This window comes from Macrobrachium nipponense, chromosome 18, assembly GCF_015104395.2.
Source record: "Macrobrachium nipponense isolate FS-2020 chromosome 18, ASM1510439v2, whole genome shotgun sequence".
NCBI lineage: Eukaryota > Metazoa > Arthropoda > Malacostraca > Decapoda > Palaemonidae > Macrobrachium > Macrobrachium nipponense.
In genome coordinates, this window is record NC_087211.1 from 77,794,686 (window position 1) to 77,814,703 (window position 20,018).

The window sequence follows — 20,018 nt, forward strand, 5'->3', positions numbered from 1 at the left end:
CTAGGTTAGAGGAAATTCAGACGATAAGAACCCTTCTCTTTTCATGAGTAACGAGAGAGAGAGAGAGGAGATAGATAGATAGATAGAGAGAGAGAGAGAGAGAGAGAGAGAGAGAGAAGGGGGAGGGGGGAAATATAATAAAAGATTCTCGGAATGCTATAAGATATCTCCGAGATCGATGAAAGTCTAGCTTTGATGAAGAGAAGTCAAGGGGCCCTAGGATGAAAGCCTTGGTAATAATGCGCTGAGATGTATACACGTCCGAAACGTGCGGTATGATTCATCTCAGCGAACAATGCCTATGATTTAAGTTTTGCACACAGTCTCAGTATGAATGTGTTTTACTGTAATCAAACAGCGTACTATTAAGTTTTAAAGGCCTAATAAAACACTGTGTGTATGACAAAACCATGTATTTCGATTAACAATCTTCTGTTAACCTGCTCACTGGTGGATACGGACAGTTGGTAGGTGAGAGAAGATTGTTCATCGAAATGTGTGGTTTTGACGTGTCAACTGTTTTTTATTACCCTTTTACACTTCATAATCTAAGTATACGTATATAATGCCAGCGAAGATATAGAGTACAAAATCTAGAATGAACAATGTATTCTATAAAATACTGAAATGAATATATTATCTCAACATCCAATCCACCAAATCTCATCTGAACGGTGTACGTAATCTCATACTAAGAATGCACACAATGGCAACGAACGATGTACATAACACCACCAAAACACAAGCGCATGCGCAGAATGGCCGCCATGCCTCTGATTAAACCACATGAAAACGGCGAGGTACGCGCCGAAATGTGGTGGCTTCTGGCACAAGGGCATGATTGGCTCGGAGGAAAAAGATACTGGATATAAAACGAAACTTGATAAAGAATATGCCGGATGGAGAGAGAAAAAAAAAATGGGTGGGGGTGGGGGGTGGGGGGGGTGGGGGGGGGGAGGGCGTTGCGGGGCGAATCAGGTACAATCCCACACTTTTATAAATATGGATACGCTATATCCATTTGAAATATTTGTAATGGCCACAAACAAACAGGAAATACGCTCGCCCTGATAGGCGTTAAAATACATCCAGAAGAACGTCGAATCGATTCGTTTAGTTTTTACTGTGATTTTGTAAGACATCAAATGTATCGAATATACATGACTGTAATTATATCCATGTGTAAATACACTTACAAAACCACAAACACTCTCCCTCATACACATTCGACATTCACGCAAAAGTTAGATTACCTTGTCGTGTAAGTCTAGGTGATGACAGACCTGTATTACACGTTTTGAATGCATCAATGTGCAAATACACAAACAAACTCACTCTCATTGCCGCATACACATTCTAGAACAGACCTCGACCGTCTACCTAAACCACTTATAACTCTGTTTGACTTAAGTAGCCTATGCACTAATCATTTGTTGATATACGTCCACAAACGCATACAGTAACACTTACACATTCGATCGCAACAAGAGTACCTTGTGATTATTTTTCACTTAGTCTCGATATCACACCTGTAATACACACACACCACCCTTAGATATATATATATATATACTATACTATATATATATATATATATATATATATATATATACATATAATATAATATTGGACTGCGCGCGAGCACTGCAGAATGTGATGAATTATCCTTCCACTTAACTTAGATGATATCAAAACTGTAATAAATGAATAAAAACGCATAAAAATTTTGTATTTCGAATAAGTCTGCATCTCTGTGTGTACTAACACTCACAGAGATGCAGACGTATTCGAAATACAAAATCATATAAACTTATTTTTATTTTTGTTGATCTGGGTGATAGCAAAGCCACCTCGTAACTTAACACGGCGAACATAAGCAAGGAAATACGGGAGATACAACGATTTCCGGATCTTTTAAAGCTGAGGACAACAGGCTGCGATCAGAGGAAGTGACTGTTGGTTTGACGATCGTCAAATGCTGTACATGAGGCGGGATGATGAGTCTTGTCGCGTGGTTAGAAGAACGATAAACACTAAGCATTAATTTTCTCGATGGTAACTCCTAAACTATTGCTTACGAGAAAGAGAGACGGTTTTATTGGGTATGGAACTGAGCAGATTGTATCCGCACATAGGCACTCATAGATAGGCTTGATTGCGTGATCAGGTCAATAAAATCATATATATATATATATATATATAGTATGTATATATTATGTATGAAAATATGTAGTATGTATGATATTATATATGTATGTATGTATAATATATATATATTATATATATATATACATACTACACACTCATACATACATACATACATATATCCATAGTATATATATATATATATATATATATATATATATATATATATATATAATATGTGTATGTACTACATACATAAACATTGGTGACCGTCTTCTTGTACATATACTTAGAATATATATTCTTAATGGTCAATAATACACAATCTATATAGTACATCGTATCGCACGTACCCTAATCCTCAGCAGCGGATAGAAAGGGTTTATAGAAAGTAGATATTTTGCGGAGATATTTATTCGCTTGAGGTCAAAGCTACTTCCTGGCAACGTTTCTCTTACTTCGTCTTTAAAGTGAACAGTAACGGGGGAAATTTCGAAATTTATGCCTCGATGATCATGCTTTAAAGTAGCCATTTCTCTATAGTTAGCCTTACTGCTCGACTTTTTTTCTTTCTGTTTTTGTATTCAAGGACGTGACTCTTGAAAAAGGAGCAACAAAATTCCAGATAAACATTAATTGAAGGGTTTTAAATGCTAGTTGGTGGAGTCGTTTCTGTGTCTGGCACGCACAAAATCAATAGCAGCTCAGCGCTGACTGGGTCTCGTTGCATGCTCTCGAACGAGCTCCTTTTCCAGTTGTTATCGTTTAATTTCCTCTGAATTAGTGAATCTGTGCGTATGGAAATAGCTGCACAGTATCAGTACTAAGAGTGATAGAAATTCGATTAACGTTTTGCATTAATAATATTAAACATATTTTATCACATTATTTTGATGTCATTTCATTAAAACAAGTAAAGCCACTTTATGATAAAATGTTGTCTGTCACGAAAACCTTGCATGTGAACTAAACTTTATCACTACTTTACGCTCAGTGCCATCTAGCAGACGACGCGCGCAGTGTGAAAGCGAACACAGTACAGAATCTGTTCGCGCGCCAGTGCAACGAGAGTTATAAAGTGGAAACAAAGTCTACGCTTTGGTACCACTGAGCTCTTTATGAAAATATTTTAAGAGATTTGATTAAATTGAAAATCATTCATATATTACAAGAGGAATTAATATTGAAATAGTGTGTTGATTGTATAGTATATAAACGTTTTCTCCATTTCTTGGTGGATGCGCGTGTGGGCCTGGGGACATTCGACCGGAGTCCAAATAGGACCTGGCAACTGTCTGCCTTTAGTGGACATCGGCGCGAGAGTATAGCTGAGGCTCCCTGGTGCACTCCCGTCTCCCACTCTCTTTCTGGCTAGTAGTGGCATTACGTTAGTTAGTGGTTAATAGCAATCCCTAATGAGTGTGTGTTATCATAAGTAGCGTTGTGTAGAAGTATACACTCTAAGCAAGCCCACACCATAAGGTAGCTGGGTGTAAGGGGAGTGTTAAGTGATACTTGTCCAAGAAAGAGGAAAAAACATCTACGGTTGACAACATGAGTACGCAGCCCTCGACACGATTCAGCGATGGATACGAGCTCAAGGAAGAGCTGGGAAAGTAAGTATTATAAGTTAAATGTCAGACAGTGCTAAGTTAGAGGAATCGCCTCGTCGTCTGCTCGTCACAGGTGAGATGTCCTTTAATTCACCTCCATTCTCTTCACGGATCACTCGCGACGGACGACGGTATTGTAAAGATTTTTTCCCCCCACTAACGTCTGTGCTGTAAATGCTTAGCAGTCAACTATGATGGTAAGTTTTTTTTTCTCTCTCTGTATTTTGACGTCTTTTTTCTGCATGGTCTTATCAGCTTTACTACGACGATGAAATCGAGCTTAGCCTAGTCCAAATGGGACCGAAATCCGTTTTCCGCCGTATGTAGGCTACTTTACTCCCCAGCCACCCAGTGTGTTATTTTACATTACTGAGCTCCAGTATTGACGTTCAATTCGTAATGATTGCAAGGATTTCCGAAAGGTAATGGATTTACAGCTATCTTGATTTGCCCTTGGACAAAATCCAAGTTTATGGATTAATGGATTTCTCTGACGAAGTGGGAGTGTCCATTGTCAAAGATTAGGTTACTGGCCACGACAGACAGGGGGAGAGTTTCTGATAAGGGATGGCGGAATGAAGTTTTATCCATTTTGATAGTTTTTCTGTAGCATGAACGTTAAAATTAGCTACACACACACACACATACATACACACACACACACACACACACACACACACATAGAGAGAGAGAGAGAGAGAGAAGAGAGAGAGAGAGAGAGAGAGATTGTTTTCTACGAAATTCAGCAGACCGGACGCTGAAGTAACTTTGAGCTTAATCAGTTTTGTCAAACCATCATCAGAATATGTTCGTACGTTGCAGACATTTCATCTTGCCAGGCGGATGTTTGCTCGTTTGCAGCAATCCTCCCTGTACTACGAGCTCGCGTAACGATGGATTGTACCGTATTGTGATTAAATGAGCTGATATACCGTAGTAGTTGACTAGCACAGTCGATAAGTGGTATGGGCGTTACACGTGACATTTAGGCTTGTAGGCTATTGTCAACTGTAATAACTCAAAGCAAAATAATTGGACTCCACGTTCCACGTTAGTCTGCATTAAATAAGCAAGACTCCAAACCTCCAAATAGGACTTACTTAGAGCTTTTACGTCACTCATTATCACTGATAGTCTAAGGTAAAAAATTTCCACAAAGATTTCCCTAAGGCCATCCACCAACAAGCGTTTAGTTAAAGGTTTCGTTATATCAGCAGCAGTCTAAGTGGAAATATATTAGAACGGTGTGATTACGTTCATGTTGTTAAACCTTGAATGAAACAAACATATTTTGTTGGGTAAAGTATTAAGTTATCTGATAATTATATTAAAAAACCAAGATGCAGGACGGGAAACTTGAATTTTTGATAATGTGAAACTAACGCTTGCCATTTAATCTGGCCCCTAATTTTATTTTATTTCATATTGTACTGGGAACAGAATGTAAGTAGGCATAGTGTGATAAAGTAGTAAAGGAAGAAAAAAAGTGAGAGAGAGAGAAGCTCTTGCCTGACTGTTTGAATGGCATCAGCCGCATCACACGAAATCGTGTATTCTGGAGATGTTATTTAGGCCCATACGTCATATGCACCGTATACACGCGCGCACACACATTCCTCACATGCGCATGCGTTGGACAGTTCTACTCAAACCACGCACACACTATATATATATATATATATATATATATATATATATATATATATATATATATATATATATATATAATATATAATATATATATATATATATATATATATATATATATATATATATATATATTTATATATGCAGAGAGAGAGAGCTTTCACATAGTTTTTTCGGAGTTGAAGATTTTACTTTAACTACGAGTATAATTGAAAGTGAGTGACATCTTGAAGTGTTTTGTTAGACATTTGAACTTGGCGTCTTTAATATTACTGAAGTGAATGTGACGATGTCATGAAAATTAGGGTGATTCGAGGTGAAACGGCACGGCAAAGTTCGTTTAATGAGCCATCCTTACATTTTCCAGAAATGAGTAGTAATGTGGAGTCTTTCAGAGCTGTGAGCATATATATTCCAGGTTCATCGATTGGAAGGGTCAATGTAATACTACCAGGGCATAGGGATTTGCAACCTAATGCACTTTTCTTGCCTAGGTCCGGAGAAACAAGAACAAAGACACGTAGGGAAGTTATGGTTTACAATGATAGACATTACAGAAATACCTAGGCTAAGTTGTGCGGATACATTACAGAAATACCTAGGCTGAGTTGTGCGGATTTGCTATTTTCTTTAGCAGAAATTAGGGCATTGGCATTTTCATTTTACAGACGCACAGGTTTTCGTACTTCGTTAAATTTGTAGTCCGTAGAAATAATTTTATGGTTAATGTCGGGTGGTTGGTGTCACTTATCACCAGTTTTCTGCATTGGCCTACTGTAAGATTGGCTGTGGTTAAGATTTTCGTTGATAGTATTTTAGGTATTTAAATTTATTCCTTGGACTCCAAACTTTTGTATGGTGTTGGATTCTAGGCATTATAAGCTTATTATCATAGTCGTCTATGCAATCGAACTTAAAAAATTTTATAAAAATAATTTTTTTTATATTTTAATTCTCTTAAACTCATACATATTAAGTATTTATATTCGCATAAAATTATTTCTGCATGTATCTATGTGTCTTAAGCTTATTTTTGTCAGGTGTCTACTTAAATACATTTAGTATCTGTATGCACATTTGGAGCTTTTGTCAGATTTTTATTTATACTCAAGATTCTTTTTCCTTCATGTCCTTTTACGGAATCTACTTGGTATGCTCTTAGAATAGCTTAGCTTAACTGTTCGTCTTCTTGTTTGGTGGGTAACATCGTATCTAAGTTTTCGTGAGTGTTTATAGTACATTAATCGACGTGAAGGCATCTGGACATGCATCCGAATTGCAAGAGGGGTGAATGTTGATCTTAGGTTTTAAGCGCTGTTTCTTTGAAGATCCAAACCAGAGCAAGAACGTCGTTCTTCGCTCGTTTTCCGGTCCTTGGCTCGTGGGTCACCCCTGGTGAAAGTTTCACGGAAATCTATCGGGCGAAGGCATCACTGCACGAATTTGCAATTTATCATGTACTCTCCCAACTCGGAATTGTAGGAGAATCCTTTACATATTGATCCCGACCCATGATAAGTAGTTCTTCGCCTTGATTGCAAAATTTCAATTTTCACCGACACATTCTAAATTCGCCTCATCTGGTTTCACTTTGTCTCGCAATGCGTGAATGGTGATGGTGGATGGCATGTCTTACATCGGCGAACTTTTCATTGGAGGGAAGTTCAGTCAGCCTGGGGCTCTGAGAAGTTGTTCGAAGTTTTCCCCGCTGCTGTGCTGGCTCTCTCTCTCTCTCTCTCTCTCTCTCTCTCTCTCTCTCTCTCTCTCTCTCTCTCTCTCTCTCCTGTTCTGCGTGAAGTAAGTTCTGGATTCTCGTGACGTAATTTGCAGATGGGGTGAATTTTCATTGGCCTTGTAATCAGTTTTCACGTCATTGTCTTGTAATTTTACTCGTCTGGTTGGTTTTCCTTATTCCTGTCTCTTTACTTTCGTTAAACTGTAAAAGTTATGATTTTGATCATCACTATTATTCCCTTGCCACCAGGCTGACTGAATCTAAGTATGGTAGTTATATTGTTCCTGCTTCACTACACATCCGTCAGGGAGAGAGAGTCCAGCTTTAAAATGAAATGAAAAGTAAGGAAGAAAATTGGCGTTCACATCAAGGGGAAAGAAGGAAACAATCAACGGATATAATTAGTACTAACAAGCCTCGTTCATCTTATTTAAAAGTGATTCAGCAGTTGGAGCAGACAAAAATATTCCTTGGTGTATTATATAGTTGTTGCTCCTCAATTCTGGTGAATAAGGGCTCCATATTTAATGAATGACTACTTTTATTAATAAGTTTTTCGTCTTTCGAAATCAGATTTTATCACAACCTCCCACCCAAAACACTTTTCTTCCCGTACCCGCGTCTTTCTTTTTCTTTTTTCTGGTCGAGCTAGTTAAGGATCTAATTGCCCGTTAAATTGGTCGTTATGTAAACGCAATGAAAGGGTAATCACCCCAACTTTTCAGTGAATAGATTCTGTCATTCACTCTTGTCTACAATTTCTGTTTTGTAATCCAAGACGGAGCAACTGCTTAGATGTAACGGAAGGTTAGTATACCAAAGGTCACTTAAATCATAATTGTATCACTAGAATTATTCCTGTAAGATTTCATAATTTACAAAATCATGTGTAGATGAGATGTCTGATTGAATGAACAGGTTCGAGACAAGAAAATGCTGGTTAGTTTGTTTCGACACACTCTCTCTCTCTCTCTCTCTCTCTCTCTCTCTCTCTCTCTCTCTCTCTCTCTATATATATATATATATAGATATATATATATATATATAGATATATATATATAGTATATGTATAACTGAATCACGAAAGTTTGGAACGTGATAAATCCACAAATAAAGGTATAAGCCACGAGGGAAGAATAAACAACGGAGTCTCTGCAGGATCTTTCGACGTTCAACGTCCTTTACCCAGCAGACGTTGAACGTCGAAAGATCTTGCAGAGACTCTGTTGTTTATTTTTCCTTCGTGGCTTATACCTTATATATATATATATATATATATATATATATATATATATATATATATATATATATATATATATTAAATATAGAGGATCTGTAGTGCGTTTGTTTCCGAAAATTACAATCTCATTTTTCATATACTCCACATGGTAATGAATGGGACTTTTCAGTAAGACATCTCAAGTCTATCAAAGTTAATGTTGGCTATCATGCATGATTCAGCGCCTATGCTATGCTTCGAGAAGCTCTTTTCATCCAGTTTAATCCCCCTCATCATAATCAGCCCCAGTATAGATATCTCGGAAACTAAAATCGGTGTCAGCTTTGATTGACGCCTTGTGGTATTTGCCGAAAAAGTTTATATGGTATCTGTCCCGTAAGGGGGTCGTGCCGTCAGTGCACCTTATTCGGTACACTGTAGGCATTACTTAAGGTTCTTTGCAGCGTACCCTTGGCCCCTAGCTGTAACCCCTTTCATTTATTTTACTGTACCTCCGATCATTCTTTTTCTTCCATTTTACTTCCCTCGACCCCCCTTAACAATTGATTCATTGTGCAACTGCTTTGAGGTTTTCCTCCTGTTACACCTTTCACATCTTTTTTGTTTCCGAATGGCCTCTTAGATCCCAGTGCTTGACCTTTCGCCTAAATCCTATATTCTATTCTATTCGATAAGGAATCAGTGACTGCTGGCCTTCGTTAAACAACTATCCCTGCGGTGCTGATTTTCTTTTCCAGAGGGATTTTGGTTTGTTTGTTTGTATGGTGCTTTTACGTTGCGTGGAACCAGTGCTTATTCAGCAACGGGACCAACGGCTTGACGTGACTTCCGAACCACGTCGAGCGTGAACTTCTATCACCAGAAATACACATCTCTCACTCCTCAATGGAATGACCGAGAATAGAACCCGCGACCACCGAGGTGGGACGCTAATACCATACCCACCACGCCGCAGAGGGAAGAACGGGAAATCTATCGTAGTAGTTTAACAGCCGTTTGTAGGCCAAGTTCGTCATCGCTTGGCCATCTTTAATCTGGTAAAATGAGATGTGTATTTATGAGGATGACTGCTCTGTATGGTTTGTTATTTTTTCATGAAATAGTATATCATATACTAACAAAGGTATTGTAGGTATTTTAATGAGTGCTGGAGAGGAGAGAGAGAGAGAGAGAGAGAGAGAGAGAACGTGGTTGATTCCGGAATAGTTTTAAAAAATCTGATGACCTGTAGTTTTAGAAAGTTATATATCGTGTAAAAGGCAACCTTGAAGCGCTCTCGGAGTTTCTTGTCGTGTTCTTAAAGATTGAAAAAAAAAAAAATTTGGTGAACGTAGAACAGTGAGTGTGCATCTGCGCGTTGGAGTCCTTTAATGCGCCTTTGTCATTTTGCATGTAACGCTGAGGGAGTTATGGAGGAACCGGCGTTGAACGGGTACTTTTTAAAGGTTATAGCTTTTGCCAGGTGTCTGTCTGTCCGCGTTTTTGGGGAAGATAAGGATGGAGTTTTACTGATGTGAGAATTACTTAAAAAAGAATTTACTATTTCCTTCTTGTTTTCGACTCTCTTGGCGTTTGTCTTATTGTGGTGTCTTACCAAGTCCTGTGTTAGATAAAGCTGACCTTGTACCAGCACGGACTCTTGGTGGAAGAAGACGAATGAGTGACCCCTGTGTGGTTTTCTCATGGAATGAGTCGCATGATAACTTTCTTTTTGAAAGTTCCGCTGAAAGACTTTTGAGGTAGTCATAGACGGGGCTGCGCACGACTTTCCCAAGAAAGCAGATGCGGCCACAAATATGTAACTCTTGAACCCTCGAGTCTCTTTTGGGGGTCTTTGGTTACAGAGCCATTGGAAGATCAAGGTGGTATTAACCCGGCATGTATCCACCTCTTCCGGTACTAGTGATCTGGGTGGTATTAACCTGGCATGTATCCACCACCTCTGGTACTAGTGATCTGGGTGGTATTAACCCAGCATTTATCCACCTCCTCCGGTACTAGTGATCTGGGTGGTATTAACCCAGCATGTATCCACCTCTTCCGGTACTAGTGATCTGGGTGGTATTAACCCGGCATGTATCCACCACCTCTGGTACTAGTGATCTGGGTGGTATTAACCCAGAATTTATCCACCTCCTACCGGTACTAGTGATCGGGTGGGTATTGGAAACCCAGCATGGTATCCACCTCCCGCCGGTACCGGTTACTAGTGATGGGTGGTAGTATCTAACCCGATGTATCCACCTCCTCCGGTATCGGTACTATGATCTGGGTTTGTTTCTTAACCCAGAATGTATCCACCTCCTCCGGTACTAGTGATCTGGGTGGTATTAACCCGGCATGTATCCACCTCCTCCGGTACTAGTGATCTGGGTGGTATTAACCCAGCATTTATCCACCTCCTCCGGTACTAGTGATTCTGGTGGCCACCTCCTCCCGGACTAAGGCCCTGGGTACCCCGGCATGTATTCCACCCTCCTCCCGGACTAGTGATCTGGGTGGTTATTAACCCAGGCATGGTATTCCACCTGCTCCGGACTGTGATCTAGGGTTGGTATTAACCTGGCAGGTAGGCACCTCCTCCATTAACTAGGGACAGGGTGGGTGGTATTAACCGGCATGTATCCACCTGCTCCGGTTACTAGGATGATTTTCTGCCGGGTGGTATTAACCCGGCATGTATCCACCTGCTCCGGTACTAGTGATCTGGGTGGTATTAACCTGGCATGTATCCACCTCCTCCGGTACTAGTGATCTGGGTGCTATTAACCTGGCATGTATGCACCTCCTCCGGTACTAGTGCTCTGGGTGGTATTAACCCGGCATGTATCCACCTCCTCCGGTACTAGTGATCTGGGTGGTATTAACCCGGCATGTATCCACCTCTCCAGTGCTACGTAGTACTAAACATGGCGGATGCTAAATGGGACGCCGTGTTTAGTACAAGCCCCTCAGGGATCAAAGTATTATATATATATATATATAATATATATATCTATATATATATCTATATATTATATATCATATATATATATATATATATGCACTTAAGGACATTTTAGATCCTCTAGGGGCTAGTGTTGAACACAGCGACACAGTGTAGATGAATAACTGTTTTGCCGTGTTTGGTACTAACTCTCGGGGATCAAACATATAGAATTTGGCCCAAGTCCAAGCACTGGGACCTATGAGGTCATTCAGCGCAGAAAGGGAAATTGAGAATAGAAGGGCTTGAAAGGTGTAACAGGAGGAAAATCTCTGAAGAGCACTATGATGCAAGTGTTAGGAGAGGCTGGACAGCAAGAAGGAAGAGAAAGAATAAGAACAGAGATGCAGTAAAAGGAATAAAAGGGGTTGCAGCTGGTGGACGATGGGACGCTGCAAAGAACCTTAAGTAATGCCTACGGTGCACCACATGACGTACACTGACGGTACTACCCCTTTATGGGAGATCAAACATATACACACATTTCGTTGCTACTTTGGCACTACGAGGTGCTAAACACCGTATGGTAAATGCAAAGTAGATGGCCGAACGAACACATCGTTTATGAATATAATTTGTTGACCACAGACCATAGAAATGGGTGTATATAATACTCTGATCCCCAAGGGGCTAGTACTCAACACTGCATCCTAAGGAGCTTCCTCCATGTTTAGTACTAGGACCTCGGAGGTGACGTGTAGATAACAAGCCAAAGTGGCGCCCACATTTCTGTATTGTGTGGTCGACAAATTATAGTAATAAACCATATCTTTGATCCCGGGGCTATAGTAGATTCACATTAGCCGTGCATTTGTTGTCTAGGCCAGTCCCTTACGTCGCTCCTGAAAGGCTGTTGATAAGCCAATCACAGAGCTGGAAACTGTCTCTTGAGAGAGTTCACATAGGCAGGATGTATGTTCCACCTCTCTTTAGAGATAAGTCTTTCAAAAGTATCCCTATGTGAACTCTCTGGAGAGACTGAGAGTTTCCAGCCCTGTGATTTGCTTATCAACAGCCAATCAGGAGCGACCTAAGGGACTGGCCTAGACATCAAATGCGTTGTTGATGTGAATCTACTATAGTACTAAACACGGCGTCCCATTGAGTTTACCCTGGACTTTGACAAAGATGGATACATTCCGAGTTCATACCGATCAGGGTTTGGTAGAATGGAAGGTGACTAACCCCTCAGATTTATTGGTTGAGTAGTAGTCTACCAAACTGGGGGCACGCACCAATGGTCATCGAAGCAGAAGCCCCAAATACATTGGTTTCGAGTGTTGGGTAGCTTACACGTGTCAATGTCAACATTGCGTGTTCCACTTTTGGCTATTGATTCTGTCGGAGACCTTGAATGAAAGTAAAATGCCTTTCGCCGGAGAAGTCTATTTTTGGTCATTGTATCTTTATTGGTTTATTAAGATTGTACGAAGGTGCATGTAACACAATTCAACATGCAATTTGTTATACTATAATGACTGGATTTGGTACAGATTTAATATAATATTTTTTAATACTGTGTTTGTATCTAAAATATGGCAAACATATTGTTGTCAATGGACTGATTTTGAATCTAGAATTAATATTCCAGTTATTTATTTGAAGGTGATGATCAATTACTGGTTTGAAGTGGCTTGAAGCACAGAATGAAGTATCCAGTTTTGTATTTCATATGGTTTGTAGTATCCCGGAATCAAATGCCCAGTGGCCCATATGTATTACATCTAGTTGCGCCTCAGAATTAGTCTGCCCAGTTGCCCGTATTAAATTTAAGATTTTAATTCCTCGTAAGATATATGATTGCATGTCTGCAAACTGTCATCCCTCTCTTCGCTGGTCGCCATTCAGCGACGCGCCTCCGCTTTGGGACGCCGAACATTTGGTCCGGGTTTATTTTCTCCAACCGTGGGCTGATAGCTGTTTGATAAGGTTAAGGCTTGGGATGCCTGCTGATGCACCAGAATCTTCGCTCTCTAGGGGGGGGGGGGTCGCTATTGAATTTTCTCCGCACCAAGAGACTACTACGGCTGCCTGACCCGAAGCAGCCTCTGCCTGGAATGAAAGCCGCTGCTGGGTTGTGCATCCGAGGGGTTTCTTACCACTTGGAACAGGAGCATTGGAAGTGGTGCATACTTTGGTGGAGTGCCCTCATTTTAAAAACAAACTTAGAGCTTGTCTGCTGGCAAATAAGACTCTTGCCGATATTTTAGGTGTAGGTGCTCAGGCTGAGCAAATTATGACATTTTGAAAAAATATTAGTCTTTTTTTATGAATTGTCATTTTCTCTTGTTTGTTTCAGGTTTCTTGTTTGGTTTTTATAAATGAATGATTTGTATGTTAGATCGGTTGTGTGTATGTTTGTTTTTGCGTCAGTGACTTTTTAAATTTTAAGATGTATAGATGCGCTGAATGGCCCCTCGGCTCCGGCGCTTGGCTGTGCCAAAAATTTTATAATCTAATCTGATCTAGGAGCATTTGAAAATTCCAGCTTATTTCAGAATAGGAATTTTCAGATTGTTGAGAATTTCTCTCTTAATTCTGGATGAAGGGCTCTTGTTTTTGCATCTTGGAAAAGGAGTATGAGAATTTCATTTTAAGAGAGGATGAAAATTCAAATATGATTTTTTTTTAACCAGGATGACGAAGTCTCAAATGCTATGGAATTTCTCTTACAATTTGATATCAAAATGATTAAAACTAACTGCAATCATATTACGAACAGGTGCTTAACTTTGCTGCATAGTTCAGAAATAATGTAATCTTTGTAGCCGGATTGTTAGTTATCGGTAGTTATCGGCTTTGACCATAGTTATCAGAGGTTTATGGCTGCTGGTGGTTGAGACAAGGAACGAAAGATTAAAGTTTTACTTTCACTATCAAGTGTAGAGGCTCTAGAATTCATATTTAATCCGCTTTTGTCTTGCAAACGGTCAGGCGTGAATGATTTAAACGTTTGACGTAGGAATGTCATACAAGCTTTTATCCGAACTCTGACTGAAAGTAGAAATTCCAGGAACTATTGCTATTTTTAACACAAAGGAACTTTGTAGTGGTTATTGTGCACGTCTTTTAGATTTTTTAGCAATTTTAATATTGATGCGGTTGTTTAATGGAAACTAGTTATTGTGAAACGACAAGGTATCGGTAACCGTCCAAAACTATGAAGGTGGTTAAACTTCGGAATTCGGATCTTTTTTGTTTGAGAATCAGGTTTTGCGGATCTTTAGTTTTTCCTTATGCGGTACTTCGTCTCCATTAGTTATTAACGTTAATTTTATCCCTAGAACGTCAAAGTTATCAGAGTTCCTTGTTCTTGTCTCTTCCTTTATACTCGAACCTCTGCAAAACAAGTCGAGAAATTCCTTTAGATCGTGTGGTAGATTTAGGTCAACTGAATCAGCAGTACCTTGTCTGTCCCTCGTTGGCCGAGTGGATTTCGCGCTCGACTACCAATCTGGTGGTCCGAAGTTCGATTCTCGGCTCGGCCAACGTGGAACCAGAGGAGTTTTTTTTCTGGTGATAGAAATTTATTCTTCGATATAATGTGGTTCGGATCCCACAATAACTTGTAGGTCCCGTTGCTAGGTAACCAATTGGTTCCTAGCTACGTAAAAATATCTAATCCTTCGGGGCAGCCTTAGGAGAGCTGTTAATCGGCTCAGTGGTCTGGTAAAACTAAGATATACTTAACTTGTTTTAGTACCCTGTCTGATGGAGCCTTGTTTTGGTGCTATACTTTGTCACTTGGTATTCACTGTTACAGCTTCGGTGATCAGAGGGGGTCTGTTTGCTAAGTGAATAATAAGTATATCTTAGTTTTACCAAACCACTGAGCTGATTAACAGCTCTCCAAAGGCTGCCCCGAAGGATTAGATATTTTTACATGGCTAGGAACCGACTGGTCACCTAGCAACGGGACCTACAGCTTATTGTGGGATCCGAACCATATTGTATCGAGAAATTAATTTCTATCACCAGAAATAAATTCCTCTGGTTTCGTGTTGATCGAGCCGGGAATCGAACTTCGGACCACCGGGTTGGTAGCCGAGCGCGAAATGCACTCGGCCAACGTGGAACTTAAAAGAATAATACAGTGTTGCTGCTATGTAAGAAGAGTCAGAAACAGAAGCCTTAGCAGATGACGTTTCTGTAATCTTGGGCCCTTTGCTAGAAAGCACTGAATGATGAGACAGGAAGTGAATCCCCTCGCACGCCTTCACCATCAAATGTTAGCCAGCTACTTTGGCGAAAAACTTTCTAGATTAGATCTCGTCGTAAATGAGTTCCCGAGTGGTCATTCTTGTGCAACACGCGACCAATGAGTAGCTGCATCAAACGGCTGCGAAATAATGATGGTGGAAGGCGAATTATTTTTTAAAGTAAATCTTAGTGTTAAAGACAGATGTATCTTGTAAAACGGGGGGTGAGAGCTTAGGGGAAATCGAAGGAAATTGTGGCGCTGATCGTCCTGAATATAAAGTTTGGAGTGCTGCCAATTCAGCCACAGGCCTACTTGCTCGCTCAGTTTTATGACCCAGTATTAGGGCTTCCCTGGTATAATGTGGCTTTCGTGGATGAGAGATCCTGGTTGATTTGTAGTTTTAAAAAATAGAGAGAACGATTTTCGTTGCTGTTTTAGAAACTGAGAGATCAATCCGGTAGTTGAGCCTTGACACTTCATGTAGGCTAAATGTGATTGGATTGCCAGGCGGGATGTTTTTTCAAGTAGACCAAACAGCGAGTCTAGAAGACAGTTGACGAACGGCTAGTTTACTTGCTAACTGGGAAGAAGGTTGAGGCTTAAATTGATGAGGCTCTATAAACTGTTGCTACAAACGGGGCTGTACAGTAGTACTTCTAAACAATGCTCGCCAGATATTGACGCCAGTTGAAGCGCTCGTTGGAATGTGGTGCCTTCAAGGGACTTGTATGTGACCTTAAGGCTTTAAATAGACCATTGTTGTGAATTTTCTCTCTCTCTCTCTCTCCTCTCTCTCTCTCTCTCTCTCTCTCTCTTTAAAGAGTTAGGTGGCTTCACCGAAACGTATACAGTCACGTTTGTCCTTCAAATACGAAATTGTTCAAGGTCTTTTCGCCATTAAAATTAGATATCCCGCTTGCGATGGTGCATAATCTAGTATGCCTTCTTGGCATGGGCTATTTTGAGGTACAAGAGATATTGCATCTGTGAATCTGGTTGTAGGCTTGATGTTGTATGGTGTGATATATATAATATATATATATATATATATATATATATATATATATATATATATATATATATATAAACAAACTAATATATTCATATAACCATACGTAAATTATGTATATTTACATTTTTGTATATATAATATATAAGTACACACACACACACACACACACACACAACACACACACACACACACATATATATATATATATATATATATATATATATATATATATATATATTATGTATGTATTTATATATTCATATGTACCTATGTATGATGAATATGTCTAGGCGATACATTTTTCTGTATTACGAGACGGCACAGTGTCGTTCCTTCCCCCTATGTTACCCTGTACCTTAATCCATCTAATATCTGTTGACTCTCCCTCTTGAATGCTAGGTGGTAATTGGCTAGGACTTTGAAGATTACAACAGTATGGGAAGAATAATGAAGAACTGTGTTTTTAAAGAGTGGAATCTTCCAGAATCGTGATTTAAAGGAAGCGTTATTCTGCGCCGTAAATTTTAAGAGACGAGTCAGTCGGAGTAGAAAGCTTCAAGAGAAGAATCAGACAGAATCATTCAGAGAGACTCTGGAAGACAGCGACGATGATGATGTATTTTATGAAAGAATCTGTCAGATTGTTATTTCAGGATTATGATGATTCAGAATTGTACAGATGTAATTATGTTCATGCCCATTTGTTCTTCCTTTTGAGAACAGTCATCGATAGTACCATGTTATCGCTCGCAGGTAAATCATGTTTTTAGGCTACTGCCACGCCTATTCTGATAGTCATCCTAAGCTGTTTTTTTTGTGTGTGGCTTTGTTGAACTGTCGTTATTTTTCATTATCGATATTTGAAAGGATCGGTTGAAAATCATAATCGTCTAAAATTATACTCTTTTAGATTTGCGGTGCAAAGGCCGCTTGGAGGATCTTATTATGCTTTGAGATTTGCTGTATTGTTTCCATATCATTGAATCGAGATAGATTACTCAGATAAACATAAACAGTGATAACTGTACAAATTGGAGGCTGAATGTGATAACTTCAGATGACGTGTGGAGGGCAAAGTAAGCTGCATTTCGAGTAGATTATTAAGCATAGTGAAATTAGCACTCGGGGTTGGTTAGGGCTTCATTTCTTGAACGATAAACAATAAGCGAAGTAAAAACGTAGTACCGTGTAACACTGCTGGTAGGGAAGTAGTAAGAATCTTTCCTTGAAAGAATTGTAACAGAAATGTAAAATAAACAATGACAACCCAATGTAAAGATAAGATATGTCGAGGGTTAAAGTCGTGGTCTCCTAAAGAACAAGTGTGCCAAAAGTTGCGTCATGGTCGTGAAGTGCCTAAGAGATAAGAGGAATCGCCATTTGGCGACGCCAGTCGGATGGCTCGGTAAATCATTCAACAGTAATGGGTGGTTTTTGAATCTGCTGAATAATCTCGGGTCTGTCATGGGAGCGGATCTGGAAATATTCCGCGATTTTCATTGAATTTCGCGGCAGCACCTGTCCGAAATTATGAATAAATGTTGCACAGTTGCATAAATTATTGTTAGACAAAGAACAACATTCCGGATCCATGCAGTCTAATTAAAGATTGACGATGCACTCTTTGCAGACGCTTTTTAGGGGACGTTTTCGCTCGCGGACGTCTCGGGGTTTGACGTTTTCCCTTTGACGTTTATCGTCGTTCGTCAAAACTGCAATTTTCCTCTTGATTTACCGCTCTTCCTTCCTCTCTTCCGAATCGTGAATTATTATTGGTGTCTGGACCTGTGATGATGTTTTTTCGAGATATGCTAGGAGAGCATTTGAACTTTTTAGTTTCAAATGGTATTATTTCATTTGGCCCAAAGTTCTTCATATTACAGTTGAAGTCTGTAGCATTCATCGCTGGAGATTTATATACGTGTATATACAGTAATTAAGACCTTTCAAATGGCAGTAGGTTATTTTGGCTTCTAGCCAAGGACGGTCCTGTCATCATTCTGGGATTCTGAATCCTCATTTGTCTTCTGGAAATGCTTTCGCAGTCCCGCCTCCACGACGGCGTCGAGGACTCTCTCTCTCTCTCTCTCTCTCTCTCTCTCTCTCTCTCTCTCAGCGTCTCAGTGGCGTGGTTGGTATGGTGTTTGCTTCCCACCTCGGTGGTCGCGGGTTCGATTCTCGGCCATTCCATTGAGGAGTGAGAGATGTGTATTTCTGGTGATAGAAGTGCACTCTTGACGTGGTTCGGAAGTCACGTAAAGCCGTTGGTCCCGTTGCTGAATAACCACTGGTTCCATGCAATGTAAAAACACCATACAAACAGAAATCTCTCTCTCTCTCAGCTATAGCATTGCATCGTTATAATAGCATTGTTAATGCTGCAACTACGAGGACCACTACTGGTGCTTCTGTTACTACTAAATGGTTTAATCTAAGTGAAAGGTTCAAGCGTTAGTTCCCTTTAGATCATCCTCTATTTTTGCTGAATAGTATTTACTTCAATCACTTGAAGTTCAGGATGTTCAGCGGCGAAATATAAGAAAAATACTGCCGGTATCATCTTCGTTGGTTAAAAATGACTTATAATCATAATCATTTGACCATCTAGATAGCTCTTGTATTTTTATGTACTAATCCCTCTCAAAGACTTCGGGATTGACGGAGGATGATCGAGAAAATCCTTTATTTTATTTAATGCAACTTAATTCAATTTTTTTTTTTTGTCGGAGATGATGATGAAACAAAAGCTCCTGGCCTTAATTGAGGTTCTTTGCAGCGTGCCTTCGGCCCATAGCTGCAACCCCTTCCGTTCCTTTTACTGTACCTCCTTTCATATTCTCTTTCTTCCATATTACTTTCCACCCTCTCCTAACACTTGATTCGTAGTGCAGCTGCGAGTATTTCTTCCTGTTGTATTGGTATACCTGTCAAACCTTTTGCTGTCAATTTCCGTTTCAGCGGTGAATGACCTCATAGGTCCCAGTGGTTGGCCTTGGGCCCAAATTCTGTATTCAGTTTAATTCGATAACGGTAAAGTTGGGGATTCTGCAAAATATAATAATAATAATAATAATAATAATAACACTAACAATAACAATAATAATAATAATAGTAATAATAATAATAATAATAATAATAATAATAATAATAATAATAATAATAATAATAATAAATAATAATAATGTCGGTGAAGGTGTCCCCATTGTAGGTGATGGGGAAAGCGTGTTTTGTGAAGGTGAAGACAGTGCTTCTGTCGGAAATAATAATGAATAAGGCGTCTCTTCACCATCATCTCTGACAGTGATGAAGGCGTCTCCTTCCTTCCGAATATGGTTGTGGAGAAGCGCTTTTCTGCTGATGAAAAAAAATGGGCTTCATTAAAGCGAGGTTACTCGTGCGCCAACTTATCCCACACGCTGAGTCATGAATGTGGCGCGAA

General features: G+C 39.7%; 1 protein-coding gene across 29 annotated transcripts in view; it reads left to right on the top strand.

The window, feature by feature from the left end:
* Positions 1 to 3,409: 3,409 nt before the first annotated feature.
* Positions 3,410 to 20,018, top strand: part of LOC135197228 (calcium/calmodulin-dependent protein kinase type II alpha chain-like) — a 751,907-nt gene continuing 735,298 nt past the window's right edge. For 4 of the 29 annotated variants that reach the window (XM_064224285.1, XM_064224292.1, XM_064224284.1 and 1 more), the window contains exon 1: positions 3,418 to 3,761. In XM_064224285.1, coding sequence (XP_064080355.1) covers positions 3,700 to 3,761 — 62 coding nt within the window. In that variant the 5' untranslated portion in view covers positions 3,418 to 3,699. Of the gene's footprint in view, positions 3,762 to 20,018 lie in introns of all 29 variants that reach the window. The other 25 variants (XM_064224304.1, XM_064224300.1, XM_064224299.1 and 22 more) reach the window with 10 other exon arrangements.